At 56.1% G+C, this 14,970-nt stretch overlaps 1 protein-coding gene across 1 annotated transcript in view; it reads left to right on the plus strand.

Annotated features, from left to right (window-relative positions):
* Positions 1-14,970, plus strand: part of slc9a1a (solute carrier family 9 member A1a) — a 115,879-nt gene that overhangs the window by 38,554 nt on the left and 62,355 nt on the right. Inside the window, exons 3-5 of the mRNA XM_038797581.1 lie at positions 2,594-2,844; positions 3,827-4,044; positions 11,618-11,814. Coding sequence (XP_038653509.1) covers positions 2,594-2,844; positions 3,827-4,044; positions 11,618-11,814 — 666 coding nt within the window. The remainder of the gene's footprint in view (positions 1-2,593; positions 2,845-3,826; positions 4,045-11,617; positions 11,815-14,970) is intronic.

Here is a 14,970-nt window from a genome sequence, read left to right on the forward strand (position 1 = left end):
CAGGCCCCTACTCCCTTGCTCCCCTGGCTGTGCCACACCGTCCAGCCCCTCTAGCCGTGCTAGCACCTCTGGCAACGTCCCCCCCACCGCCCCTGTGGCTGTGCCAGCCCTCTTCCCGCACTGCCCCTCTAGTCGTGCCTGTCTTCCCCCCCCCCCCCCCCCCAGTCCTTCTGGCTGTGCCACCTGTGCCGACCCTCTGCCTGTGAGTCCATCTCCCCCCCCCCCCCCCCCCCCCCCCAGCCACTCAGGCTGTCACCCCCCCACGCGTCCACGCCGCCCGTCCCTCTGGCCATGACGGGGCCCCCCCCCCTCATCTGGGCGTGGTGACCCGCCATCCCCACCCCTCTGGCCATGACTGCCCCGCCCCTCTGGGCATGACGCCCTCCCTGCCCCTCTGGCCTAGACACCCCCCACACGCCGCACCTCTGTTCGTGCTTCCACTCCCCTGCGTCCTTGCCTCCCTTCCCGCCCGCCCTTCTGGCGGTGACGCCCCCCCACGCCTCTGGCGGTGACGCCCCCCCACGCCTCTGGCCGTGACGCCCCCCCCACGCCTCTGGCCGTGACGACCCCCCGCGCCTCTGGCCGTGACGCCCCCCACGCCTCTGGCCGTGACGCACCCCGCACGCCTCTGGCCGTGATGCCCCCCCCCCCCACGCCTCTGGCCGTGACGCCCCACCCCCCCACGCCTCTGGCCATGCGCCCCCCCCACCCCTCTGGCCGTGACGACACCCCACGCCCCTCTGGCCGCGATCACGCCCCTCTGGCCGCCACGACGGCCCGCTGCCCCTCTGGCCGCGACGACGCCCCGCTGCCCCTCTGGCCGCGACGCCGCCCCTCTGGCCGCGACGCCGCCCCTCTGGCCGCGACGCCGCCCCTCTGGCCGCGACGACGCCCCGCCGCCCCTCTGGCCGCGACGACGCCCCGCCGCCCCTCTGGCCGCGACGACGCCCCGCCGCCCCTCTGGCCGCGACGACGCCCCGCCGCCCCTCTGGCTGCGACGACGCCCCGCCGCCGCGACGACGCCCCGCCGCCCCTCTGGCCGCGACGACGCCCCGCCGCCCCTCTGGCCGCGACGACGCCCCGCCGCCCCTCTGGCCGCGACGACGCCCCGCCGCCCCTCTGGCCGCGACGACGCCCCGCCGCCCCTCTGGCCGCGACGACGCCCCGCCGCCCCTCTGGCCGCGACGACGCCCCGCCGCCCCTCTGGCCGCGACGACGCCCCGCCGCCCCTCTGGCCGCGACGACGCCCCGCCGCCCCTCTGGCCGCGACGACGCCCCTCTGGCCGCGACGACGCCCCGCCGCCCCTCTGGCCGCGACGACGCCCCTCTGGCCGTGACGACGCCCCTCTGGCCGTGACGACGCCCCTCTGGCCGTGACGACGCCCCTCTGGCCGTGACGACGCCCCTCTGGCCGCGTCGACGCCCCTCTGGCCGCGACGACGCCCCTCTGGCCGCGACGACGCCCCTCTCGCCGCGACGACGCCCCTCTGGCCGCGACGACGCCCCTCTGGCCGCGACGACGCCCCTCTGGCCGCGACGACGCCCCTCTGGCCGCGACGACGCCCCTCTGGCCGCGACGACCCCCCTCTGGCCGCGACGACGCCCCTCTGGCCGCGACGACGCCCCTCTGGCCGCGACGACGCCCCTCTGCCGCGACGACGCCCCTCTGGCGCGACGACGCCCCTCTGGCCGCGACGACGCCCCTCTGGCCGCGACGACGCCCCTCTGGCCGCGACGACGCCCCTCTGGCCGCGACGACGCCCCTCTGGCCGCGACGACGCCCCTCTGGCCGCGACGACGCCCCTCTGGCCGCGACGACGCCCCTCTGGCCGCGACGACGCCCCTCTGGCCGCGACGACGCCCCTCTGGCCGCGACGACGCCCCTCTGGCCGCGACGACGCCCCTCTGGCCGCGACGACGCCCCTCTGGCCGCGACGACGCCCCTCTGGCCGCGACGACGCCCCTCTGGCCGCGACGACGCCCCTCTGGCCGCGACGACGCCCCCTCTGGCCGCGACGACCCCCCTCTGGCCGCGACGACGCCCCTCTGGCCGCGACGACGCCCCTCTGGCCGCGACGACGCCCCTCTGGCCGCGACGACGCCCCGCCGCCCCTCTGGCCGCGACGACGCCCCTCTGGCCGAGACGACGCCCCGCCGCCCCTCTGGCCGCGACGACGCCCCTCTGGCCGCCCCTCTGGCCGCGACGACGCCCCTCTGGCCGCGACGACGCCCCGCCGCCCCTCTGGCCGCGACGGCGCCCCTCTGGCCGCGCCGGCGCCCCTCTGGCCGCGACGCCGCCCCTCTGGCCGCGACGCCGCCCCTCTGGCCGCGACGCCGCCCCTCTGGCCGCGACGCCGCCCCTCTGGCCGCGACGCCGCCCCTCTGGCCGCGACGCCGCCCCTCTGGCCGCGACGCCGCCCCTCTGGCCGCGACGCCGCCCCTCTGGCCGCGACGCCGCCCCTCTGGCCGCGACGCCGCCCCTCTGGCCGCGACGCCGCCCCTCTGGCCATGCCCCCCCCCGGCACCACCATGATGCAATATGATTGTACAAGGCTCCTGAGCCATTTAACTTTGTTATGTGTTACTTGTGCAGGTGCTATATCACCTCCTTGAGGAATACTCTTACTCTCCACAAATCGGCGCCACGGAGGTGGTCCTGGGAATCCTGTCCTTCTTTGTGGTAGCTCTTGGAGGAATCTTTGTCGGAGTTTTCTATGGACTTATCGCTGCCTTCACCTCCCGTTTTACATCCCGCCTTCGCGTTATCGAGCCTCTCTTCGTTTTCCTCTACAGCTACATGGCATACTTGTGTTCAGAGATCTTCCATCTTTCAGGAATCATGGCGTAAGTGTCCCCAGAACTACTAAGCAGTTAATAACTATATTGAGATGGAGCAGCATGGTGGTGCAGTGGTTAGCACTGCAGCCTCATGCTGCCGAGGACCCAGTTTGATCCCAACCTGGGTCACTGTCCATGTGGAGTTTACACATTCTCCCAGTGTCTGGGTGGGTCTCACCCCCACAACCCAAAGATGTGCAGGGTAGGTGGATTGGCCAAGCTAAATTGTCCCTTAATTGAGGAAAAAATAATTGGGTACTCTAAATTTATTTTTAAAATAAATAACTATATTGGCATGGTAGCACAGGGTTAGCACTGTAGCTTCACAGCGCCAAGGACCTCATTCGATTCGTGGCTTGGGTCACTGTGTGGAGTCTGCACGTTCTCCCCGTGTCTGTGTGGGTTTCCTCCGTGTGCTTCAGTTTCTTCCCACAAGTCCTGAATTGTACATTCTGAATTCTCCCTCTGTGTACCCAAGCAGGTGCCCGAGTGTGGCGGCTAGGGGATTTTCACAGTAACGTCATTGCCATGTTAATGTAAGCCTACTTGTGACACTAATCAAAATTATAAGCTTATTGAGATTCGCAAATCAAGCTATTTTTCATTTATTGCAATGGCTAATGGTTATTATTGATGTGTTGGATTTCTTCTCTCTGAGTGGTGGAGGAAGACTGTTCGTGGGGCAGAGAGGGTTAAGGTAGCAACTACAGGCTAAACTGGTGGGATGTGTGTGTGTGTTTGGAGGTGGAGTGCCAGACTGTTCTGGAGGGGTCAAGAAGCAATCAGTTCCACGGAGGTGGGTGGCTTTGGAGGAGAGGAAGGACTAATTGTCCCTGGGGTACATGGGATAGACTCCTCTTCTCTCTTGCATTATACATTTCCTGCTGTGTCCTGTTGCTTGTTTGGAAAGATTGTCCAATAGTGCGGTATGTGCATGTTTTGTTTTAACTGGTTGAGTTAATTGTATGTTGGTGTTCGTTTTTTGCAGCCTCATTGCCTGTGGAGTGGTCATGCGTCCTTACGTAGAGGCTAACATCTCTCATAAGTCTCACACCACCATCAAGTATTTCCTGAAGATGTGGAGCAGTGTGAGTGAGACTCTCATCTTCATCTTCTTGGGCGTGTCCACACTTGCTGGTGAGCACCATTGGGACTGGATCTTCATCAGTTGCACGCTGTTATTCTGCTTGGTTGGTCGAGTCCTAGGTAAGACCTGAAAGGTATTGCACATTTGGAGGGCAGTGAGTAGATACGTAGTGGCATGGCTTTGTGCAACCTTAACCCAGCCCTGCTTCACTGCCGTCTCTTCCACCACCCTGGTGCTGTTTGTTGTTGCTGTTGGGCTATCGGGGAAGAGTGGAACCTCAAGAAAACACAAATTGTCAACCCCGTACGAACTTGACTGTCAGCCATAGAATTCACAATTAAATTGGTCGCTTTTGGGGTTAGCTTGTTATTGGTCAATGTAGAGGAAAATTAATACTGCCGAACGGAAGCTTGTCCTGGGAGTGTTAATCGGACACTGTAGAGGGAGCTTTATTCTGATCATAGTATGTGCTGAATCTGCCCTTGAGTGTTTCAGATGGTGTAAAAGGAGCATCACTATTCCATCTGCCCCACTCTATCACTGGATGCTGCCAAGCAGCCAGTTGGGAGTACACTCATTCCCAGCCTCTCAACCTTGAAGCTACCAGCAGAGAGAAACTGAACTAGTGCAAAGAAGCAAATTAATTAAAGAAATTATTCCAATGTCAAACTCACACTACAGGAAAATACAACTTGATGAGTGTATCTCATCTGAGAGATACAGTACAGGAAGTGAGCTTCTGCAGAGCACTGCTCCAAGGATTGTGAGATGTCTTTTCACCTCGGGCTTATACCAGCTGTTGATAATAAGCTCAACCTTGTTACTTCTAGCCCTTGTAATCATTGCATTAGCAAACAATAGTTCAGTGCAAATTATTTTTATATTTAATAGTGTTAGGAGCCGCAGCTTCTGCTGTACACAAGGAGCATGCACTTCTCCATTGCCGCGCTTAGTTGCTCTGTGTGCATGTTCATACTTCCCCTTTAGATTATGTGAATTTATTCTGAGGTGGGGTTGAAATACGCAAAATTCTGACTTGAGGCAAAAGTGCTAGTACTGAGCCAAAATTCACATCTTTTTTTTTAACCAATTAAGAGGCAATTTAGCATGGCCAGTCCACCTACCCTGCACGTCTTGGGTTGTGGGGATGACACGCAGACACGGAGAGAATGTACAAACACCAATGGACAGTGACCGGTGCCGGGATCGAACCTCTGCGCGACTGTGCCACCCAGCCAAAGTTCACATCATTTTTTTTTTAAATTAATTTTTATTGGAATTTTTTACAGAAAATATAAAACATAACGACAAACAATGAAATGCAACAAAATAACCCATAATAACTGCAACACCCCCCAGACCGTATCGACGCCTGTATCACATTCCCCCACCCCCCCCCCCCCCCCCCGGTTGCTGCTGCTACTGTCCCCGTACCCTATCGTTGAGCCAGAAAGTCGAGGAAAGGTTGCCACCGCCTAAAGAACCCTTGTACCGACCCTCTCAGGGCGAATTTGACCTTCTCTAGCTTAATGAAACCCGCCATGTCATTGATCCAGGTCTCCACGCTTGGGGGCCTCGCATCCTTCCACTGTAGCAAGATCCTTCGCCGGGCTACTAGGGACGCAAAGGCCAGCACACCGGCCTCTTTCGCCTCCTGCACTCCCGGCTCGACCCCAACCCCAAAGATCGCGAGTCCCCATCCTGGCTTGACCCTGGATCCCACCACCCTCGACACCGTCCTCGCCACCCCCTTCCAGAACTCCTCCAGTGCCGGGCATGCCCAGAACATATGGGCATGGTTTGCTGGACTCCCCGAGCACCTGACATACCTGTCTTCACCCCCAAAGAACCTACTCATCCTCGTCCCAGTCATGTGGGCCCGGTGCAGCACCTTGAATTGGATGAGGCTAAGCCGCGCACACGAGGAGGAAGAATTAACCCTCTCCAGGGCATCAGCCCATGTCCCGTCTTCGATCTGTTCCCCCAGTTCCCCCTCCCACTTAGCTTTCAGCTCCTCTACTGACGCCTCCTCCGCCTCCTGCATAACCTTATAGATATCAGATATCTTCCCCTCTCCGACCCAGACCCTCGAAAGCACCCTGTCACTCACCCCCCTCGCGGGAAGCGAAGGGAATCCCTCCCCCTGCCGTCTAGCAAATGCCTTTACCTGCAGATACCTGAACATGTTTCCCGGGGGGAGCCCAAATTTCTCCTCCAACTCCCCCAGGCTCGCAAACCTCCCATCAATGAACAGGTCCCTCAGCTGTCTGATGCCCGCTCTGTGCCAACCCTGAAATCCCCCATCAATGTTCCCCGGGACGAACCTATGGTTTCCCCCTTAACGGAGCCTCCATCGAGCCCCCCACTTCTCCCCCATGTCGCCTCCACTGCCCCCAAATCTTGATGGTAGCCGCCACCACCGGACTCGTGGTATACCTCGTAGGAGGGAGCGGCCACGGCGCCGTTACCAGGGCCCCCAGGCTTGTATCTCCACAGGACGCCCTCTCCATCCGTTTCCATGCTGCCCCCTCCCCTCCATTATCCACTTGCGCACCATCGACACATTGGCCGCCCAATAATACCCCGAGAGATTGGGTAGCGGCAGCCCCCCCCCCCCCCCCCCCCATCTCTACCCCGCTCCAAGAAGACCCTCTTCACCCTCGGAGTCCCATGCGCCCAAACAAAGCTCATGATGCTGCTAGTCACCCTTCTAAAAAAGGCCCTAGGGATAAAGATGGGCAAACACTGAAAAAGGAACAAGAACCTCGGGAGAACCGTCATTTTGACGGGCTGCACTCTACCTGCCAACGATTGCGGCACCATGTCCCACCTTTTAAATTCCTCCTCCATCTGCTCCACCAGCCTGGTAAAATTAAGCTTATGGAGAGTCTCCCCACTCCTGGCCACCTGCACCCCCAGGTATCTGAAACTCTTCACTGCCCTCTTAAATGGGAGTCTCCCAATTCCCTCCTCCTGATCACCCGGGTGTACTACAAATACCTCGCTCTTGCCTAAATTTAACTTATAGCCCGAGAAGCCCCCAAATTCCGCTAACAGCTCCATCACCCCCGGCATTCCCCCTTCTGGATCCGCCACATACAACAGCAGGTCGTCCGCATACAGCGATACCCGATGTTCCTCCCCACCCCGCACCAGACCCCTCCATCTCCCTGACTCCCTCAACGCCATAGCCAGAGGTTCAATTGCCAGTGCAAAGAGGAAGGGGGACAGGGGGCACCCCTGCCTGGTCCCACGGTAGAGCCTAAAGTACTCCGATCTCCTTCCATTGGTAACTACATTTGCCATCGGAGCCGCGTAGAGCAGCCTCACCCATTTGATGAATCCCTCCCCGAATCCGAACCGCTCCAGCACCTCCCACAGGTACCCCCACTCAACTCTATCAAACGCTTTCTCCGCATCCAGCGCCACCACTATCTCCGCTTCCCCCTCCACTGCCGGCATCATAATAACATTTAGCAGTCTCCGCACATTCGTGTTGAGCTGCCGTCCCTTGACAAATCCTGTCTGATCCTCGTGTATCACCCCTGGCACACAGTCCTCTATCCTGGTGGCCAGGATCTTCGCCAGCAACTTAGCGTCAACATTGAGGAGCGAGATAGGCCTGTATGATCCACACTGCAAGGGGTCCTTATCCTGCTTCAGGATCAGAGTGATCAGTGCCCGTGACATCGTCGGGGGCAAAGCCCCCCCCTCCTATGCCTCATTGAAGACTCGCACCAAAAGGGGGCCCACCAGATCCGCATACTTTTTATAAAATTCCACCGGGAACCCGTCCGGCCCCGGCGCCTTACCTGACTGCATTTGTCCAATCCCCCTGACTAGCTCCTCCAACTCTATCGGCGCCCCCAGCCCCTCTACCAGCTTCTCTTGAACCCTTGAGAAACATAGCCTGTTCATGAAGCTCTCCATCCCCCCTCTCCCCATCGGAGGTTCCGACCGGTACAGTTCCTCGTAGAAGTCCCTAAAGACCCCATTTACTTCTGTCCCCTTCTGCACCACATTCCCACCCCTATCCGTCACTCCACCAATGTCCCTAGCCGCATCTCGCCTGCGGAGCTGATGCGCCAACATCCTGCTCGCCTTCTCCCCATACTCATATACCGCGCCCTGCGCCCTCCTCCAATGTGTCTCCGCCTTTCTGGTGGTCAACAAATCAAATTTGGCCTGCAAACTGTGCCATTCCCCCAGCAACCCCTCCTCCGGTGCCACCGCGTATCTCCTGTCCACATCCAGGAGCTCCCCCACCAGTCTCTCTCTCCTTCCTCTCCCTCCTTTCCCTATGGGCCCGGATGGAGATCAGCTCCCCCCGGATCACTGCTTTCAGAACCTCCCAGACCATCCCCACCCGGACCTCCCCCGTGTCGTTGGTATCAAGATACCGCTCAATACTTCCCCGGACCCTCCTACACACCACCTCATCAGCCAGCATCCCCACATCCAGGCGCCAGAGCGGGCGCTGGTCCCGCGCCTCCCCATCTCCAGATCAACCCAGTGCGGAGCATGGTCTGAAATCGCTATGGCCGAATACTCGGCATCCTGCACCTTCGAGATCAATCCCCTGCTCAGGATGAAAAAATCTATTCGGGAATAGACCCTATGGACATGGGAGAAAAAGGAATACTCCCACGCTCTCGGCCTCCCAAACCTCCAGGGATCCACCCTTCCCATCTGGTCCATAAACCCCCTCAGCACTTTGGCCGCCGCCGGTCTCCTACCCGTCCTTGAACTGGACCAGTCCAGTGGGGGATCCAGCACTGTGTTAAAGTCTCCCCCCATGATCAGGCCCCCTGCCTCCAGGTCCGCAATGCGGCCCAACAAGCGCCTCATGAAGCCGGCATCATCCCAATTCGGGGCATATACATTAACCAGCACCACCGTCTCTCCCTGCAGCCTACCCTTCACCATAATATATCTACCCTCCTTGTCCGACACCACCTCAGCCGCCTCGAACGCCACCCTCTTCCCCACCAGAATCGCCACCCCCCGGTTCTTCGCGTTCAATCCTGAGTGAAAAGCCTGCCCCACCCACCCCTTCCTCAGACGAACCTGGTCCGCCACCTTAAGGTGGGTCTCCTGGAGCATAGCCACGTCCGCCTTCAGCCCCTTCAGATGAGAAAATACCCTAGTTCTCTTAACCGGCCCATTCAGCCCCCTCACGTTCCAGGTAATCAGCCGGATCAGAGGACAACCTGCCCCTCTCCCCCGCCGGCTAGCCATAGCTTATCGACTGCTCGCCCCAGGCCAGCTCGCCCCGCCTGACCCGTTCCCCATGGCGATAACGCCTCTCCTCTACCCCCCCGGCCCACACCAGCTCCTTCCTGGACATTCCAGCAGCAACCCGGTACCCCCATCCCCCCCAGGCTAGGACCCCTCCTAGCCGCGACGCACCCTCCATGGTACTTCCGTGAGTCAGCTGACTTCTGCTGACCCGGCAGCTCCCGCCAAAACCCATCCCCTCCCGGCATGGGGGTCATCCCCCTCTTGCCACACCTCCTTGGCACCGCTTCAGCGCGGGAAAGGAAACCAGTAGAGGCCACGCCTCCAGCTCCGCCCCCCCCGCCCCACAGCGCGGGAAACCAGAGGCAAGCCCGCGCTTTCACACTGCCACACCCCACCCTTCTGACGCAGCTCCCCAAAATCCAGTTTCACCCCAACCCCCAGCCACGTACAGAAGAGAACATATAAAGCACATACCCCCAACGTTCCCCACACCCATACCCAACAGACAAACCCACCTGGAAACAGAGCAAAAAGAAAACCAGCATAAAAAAAACACGTGTCAAAATTGAAGAACAGCAACGGCGAAAACAGCAACGGCCATAGTGTGTCCCCCAGACCCTAGTTCGAGTCCAGCTTCTCCGCCTGTACAAAGGCCCACGCCTCCTCCGGGGACTCGAAGTACTGGTGCCGGTCCTTATATGTCACCCACAGACGCGCAGGCTGCAGCATTCCAAATCTGACCTGCTTGGCATGCAGCACCGCCTTCGTCCGGTTGAACCCGGCCCGCTGCTTTGCCACCTCCGCACCTCAGTCCTGGTAGATTCGCACGACCGAATTCTCCCACTTGCTGCTCCTCTCTTTCTTGGCCCAGCGCAGCGCACACTCCCGGTGACTAAATCGATGGAACCGCACCGCCCGCGGGGGTTCATTTGCCTTAGGCCTCCTGGCCAGCACTCTGTGAGCTCCCTCAAGCTCCAGGGGCAAATGGAAGGACCCCGCTCCCATCAACGAGCTCAACATCGTGGTCACGTACGACGGGAGATCCGACCCCTCCAGCCCCTCCGCCAGGCCCAGGATCCTCAAATTCTTTCGCCTCGTGCGAACGTCCAGCTCCTCCAAGCGGTCTTGCCACTTTTTGTGAAGTGCCTCGTGCAACTCCACTTTCCCCATGAGGACCACGGCCTCCTCCTCCCGCTCAGCGGCCTGCTGCTGCAACTCCCGAATGGACACCGCCTGGGTCCCAAGCAGCTTGTTGGTAGTCGCATTCAGGGAGTCCAGCAACTCGGCCTTCAGCTCCGCAAAACAGCGCAGAAGAGAGGCTTGCTGCTCCTGCGCCCACTTCCACCAGTCCTCGGGTGTTCCGCCGGCTGCCATTTTGTCCTTCTTCCCCCGCTTTTCTTGGGGAGCTGCTGCAACTTTTTCCTTTGCCCCACTCCGGGTGAGCACCATAAATTATGGGGAATGCTCCTCTAGACACCTTCCCCCACCGGGATTCGTCGAGACAGCGCCGTTTGGGGCCCTCAAATCGGCCCAAAAGTCCTTAAGTAGCGGGAGCTGCGGTGTGGCTTAGCTCCGCATAGCCGCAACCGGAAGTTTCCAAAGCCGATTTTCTGGCCGCTCCACTCCTAGTCCAGGCCATCCACCGGTGGACAATCTGAGAAGGAGTGTTCCCACGCGGGGAAAAGTCCAAACAGCACCACTACGAGCCCTTAAAAGAGCCCCAAAGTCCGAAAATAGCGGGAGCCACTGAACGTGCGGCTTAGCTCCGCATCACCGCTACCGGAAGTCCGTCCCCGCTTCTTCAATGGCCTTAGTGAGATCTTTTCACAGTTCTTCCCTCTGCTGCTAGAATTCAGCTTTCATAAAGGCCCTCAAGTCAGCTTGAGGCCTCTAAGCTGGCCCTTCCCCCGCCTGCATGCTTGCAGAGGCTTTTGTCTGCTGCTGCTTCAGCCCAATCTTGCACTGTTTCTGAGGGTCTGATAACCAAGAAACATACTATTCCTCGGGGAAAGTACTCCTCGAACATTCACCTACACCTTTTCATCAAAATTCCAACCCGTGCCGCCCAAAAAAGAGCTCTTTTCTGTAACCTTGGACAGGAGCTGCCTCTGTGTGATCACTCACTCCATGGTTCACACCGGAAGTCCGCCAAAGTTCACATCTGATGACTTTCTCAACTTTCTCAGGTCATCCGGGGCTGTTTAGAACAGGGCTAAATCGCATGTTTGAAAGCAGACCAAGGCAGGCCAGCAGCACGGTTCGATTCCCGTATCAGCTTCCCCGAACAGGCGCCGGAATGTGGCGACTAGGGGCTTTTCACAGTAACTTAATTTGAAGCCTACTTGTGGCAATAAGCGATTTTCATTTCACTTCATTTTCATCCCAAAGAGGGAAAACAATGCTGGAGATTTTGCAGGATGATGTGCATGTAACTGTGCTGTTTTCTTTCAGGCGTCCTGGGTCTCACTTTCATACTTAACAAATTTCGCCTCGTGAAACTCACCCCCAAGGATCAGTTTATAATCTCGTATGGGGGGCTGCGAGGAGCCATCGCCTTCTCGCTTGGCTATCTGTTGAATGAAAAATTCCCTCGAATCTTGTTCCTCACTGCCATAATTACCATCATATTCTTCACTGTCTTTGTTCAGGTTTGTTAACCTTATAGTTTATGTACTGCTTATATATTTCCATGTGTGCCCTAGGGTTTGTATGCTGTGACTGTGTGTGCTATGGCATACACGTTTCCATATGTGTGTTCGGTTACAAAAGTTGTTTGTGTGCACGCTGTGGATGTACGCATTTCTCTGCTGAGTCATACATTTTTCTATGAGCATGCACTTGGCTGTGCACATTTCTGTGAGCACACACTGGTTGTCGTGTGCGTGTCTGTGAACACATGCTGGGGCCCTTGCATGTGCCTGACTCAGCATGTGTCTATGAATGTGAATTGCATTGGTCTGTGCACACTGTGTGTGAACATTCTGGGTGGTTGGGTGGTGTGAAAGCATGGGCTGGACTGTACACGTCTGTATGCATCCACGCGTTGGGCCTTGCGCATCCATGTGTGCAGACTGGGCAATTTGCATTTCTGTGTATGCATGCTGGAGTTTGGTGGGCCAGAGTGATTGCCATTTCTCAACAGTGGGGATTCTAGCTGATCAGCAACAACTTGGATTTATAATGTATTACGATCTCGGACCAGACCCCAACAGTGACTAGGATACTGGACAGAAACCCCAATATTTTATTTTAAGTTTGTGAGACTGAGGAAAGGATACCTGCTCCAGGAGTGATTTCTCACAAAATAGGGATGTGGTATATTGAAATAAAGTTTATTACTAACACAGCATTAAAATATCTTTTAACATCACACAAGAAAATAGCTTTCAAATACCCCTTAAACAATGCTAATCAAGTAAGAAGTCCAACAACACCAGCTTGAAGTCCAACAGGTTTGCTTCAAATCACTAGCTTTAGGAGCACTGCTCCTTCCTCAGGTGACTTTTAACCCTACTGCACATTCACCTGAGGAAGGCCAGTGCTCCGAAAGCTTGTGTTTTGAAACAAACATGTTGGACTTTAACCTGGTGTTGTAAGACTTCGTACTGTGCTCACCCCAGTCCAACGCCGGCATCTCACATCATTGCTAATCAATACAGTGACACAAGAAACCTTAACTGCTCTCTTTATTCCCACTCAAACAACAAAACCAACATGGATCCAAATTCACTTTAAATACAGTTTAAATACTCAGGAATACTTGCTGTAAAGAGGTGTCTTAAATACTCCACTTTGACAAAGAGATCTTTTGAGACTGCTTAAAGAATGAGACCAGACAACCAGTCAGAATAATGCAGAATCTCTGGCTGCATTTCTTCAGAAATCTTCTTGGGTCACCTTCCAGCCAAAAACTAACCCTGAAAACACCAACACCTGACTGCTTCAGCCCCTGGCTCCTCCCATTAACTACATCATCCTACTAAAATGAACACACTGTCTCTAATTAACTACTCCCACAGGGAACCCTCTTAATACAAATAGAAGACCATTAGTCTTGGTTAATGGTTTAATTGCACCTCTGGCCCAAAAAGCCTTGCTGTCTTGCAAACCAGGATTTTTAAAACACTACTGCAGCAGTCATACATACACTAACGCAGGCTATTAACCCTACTGCACAAAATTCATATCATACAATATATGTCTGAAATTCCTACATTCATCACAATGGTGCATTTAATGTTGTTATGGATGCCTGATCAGCTCTCAGCAGGAACTAAGAGATTGGACCAGAACCATAACTTTTTTAAGTTTTTAAGGCGGTGCAGAAAGATCGATTTGTTCCAGGAGTGGTAGCAGAAATAGGGCTTGATTATTTTATAAACAAACTTCAATAAAACAAAAGAAAACAATATTTAAACTTTTAAACTTCAAGCCGAACAATAACAGATTACATGTAGTTTATTTATTTATTTATTCCAATTAAGGGGCAATTTAGCGTGGTCAATCCATCTACCCTGCACATCTTCGAGTTGTGGGGGTGAGACCTACGCAGACTCGGGGAGAATGTGCAAACTCCACACGGACGATGACCCGGGGCAGAGATGAAACCCAAGTCCTTGGCGCTGTGAGGCCGCAGTGCTAATATCTGTGCCACCGTGCCTCCCTACATGTAGTTTCTTAACTTTAACACACAAATTCCCATTAATCAGCGCTTCAAATTAACATACAGCTCTCATTCCATTTACAATGGCAGACAAAGGTGATAGGTGTGTTTACGAAGTAATTTTCTGCTGTTAGTCAAGTTCCTTCACCCTTTTTGAAAGTTCGACTCTGGGATAGTTTCTTCATGACCTTCCTTGGAGGCTTTTCAAATCCTTCTCTCCATAATAATAATCTTTATTAGTGTCACAAGTAGGCTTACATTATTATTGCAGTGAAGTTACTGTGAAAATTCCCTAACCGCTACATTCCGGCGCCTGTTCGGGAACAATTTTTTAAAAAATAATTTTTATTGAAAGAGTTTTTCCATACAAACATTTACCCCTACTATTTTTTAAATTATATACAACACAATCCCTCTAGGCAAAAATCCCTCCCTCGCCCGCCCTCTCGCGCACACCAGTCCTCTTCCCCCCCCCCCCAAGCAACAACTTAACAAACAAGGCAGCCTACAGTTTCAGACATGAGCAGCGAGCAGACTTGCCCGCGTTATAGTCGTACATGTCCCCCCACGACCATTGCTGCCCCCCCCCCCCCCCCCGGGTTGCTGCTGCCACGACCCCGAACGTCTATCTCTGATCTAAAAAGTCAAGGAAAGGTTGCCACCGCCTGGAGAATCCCTGTACCGACCCTCTCAGGGCAAATTTGATCCTTTCTAGCTGAATATAGCTAGCCATATCGTTAATCCAAGTTTCAACGCTTGGAGGCCTCGCGTCCTTCCAATGAATTAATATCCTTCGTCGAGCCACTAGGGACGCAAAGGCCAATATTCCGGCCTCCCTAGCCTCCTGTACCCCCGGTTCTACCCCGACCCCAAAGATCGCAAGCCCCCATCCTGGTTTGACCCTGGACCCTACCACCTTCGACACCGTCCTTGCCACCCCCTTCCAGAACCCTTCCAGCACCGGACATGCCCAGAACATATGCACATGGTTTCGCTGGGCTTCCCAGACATCTGACACACCTGTCCTCACCCCCAAAGAACCAGCTCATCCTTGTCCCCGTCATGTGAGCTCTATGCAGCACCTTAAATTGAATGAGGCTCAGTCTCGCACACGAGGAGGAAGAATTGACCTTCTCCAGTG

The sequence above is a fragment of the Scyliorhinus canicula genome, chromosome 1 (assembly GCF_902713615.1).
Source record: "Scyliorhinus canicula chromosome 1, sScyCan1.1, whole genome shotgun sequence".
NCBI classification, from domain to species: Eukaryota; Metazoa; Chordata; class Chondrichthyes; order Carcharhiniformes; family Scyliorhinidae; genus Scyliorhinus; species Scyliorhinus canicula.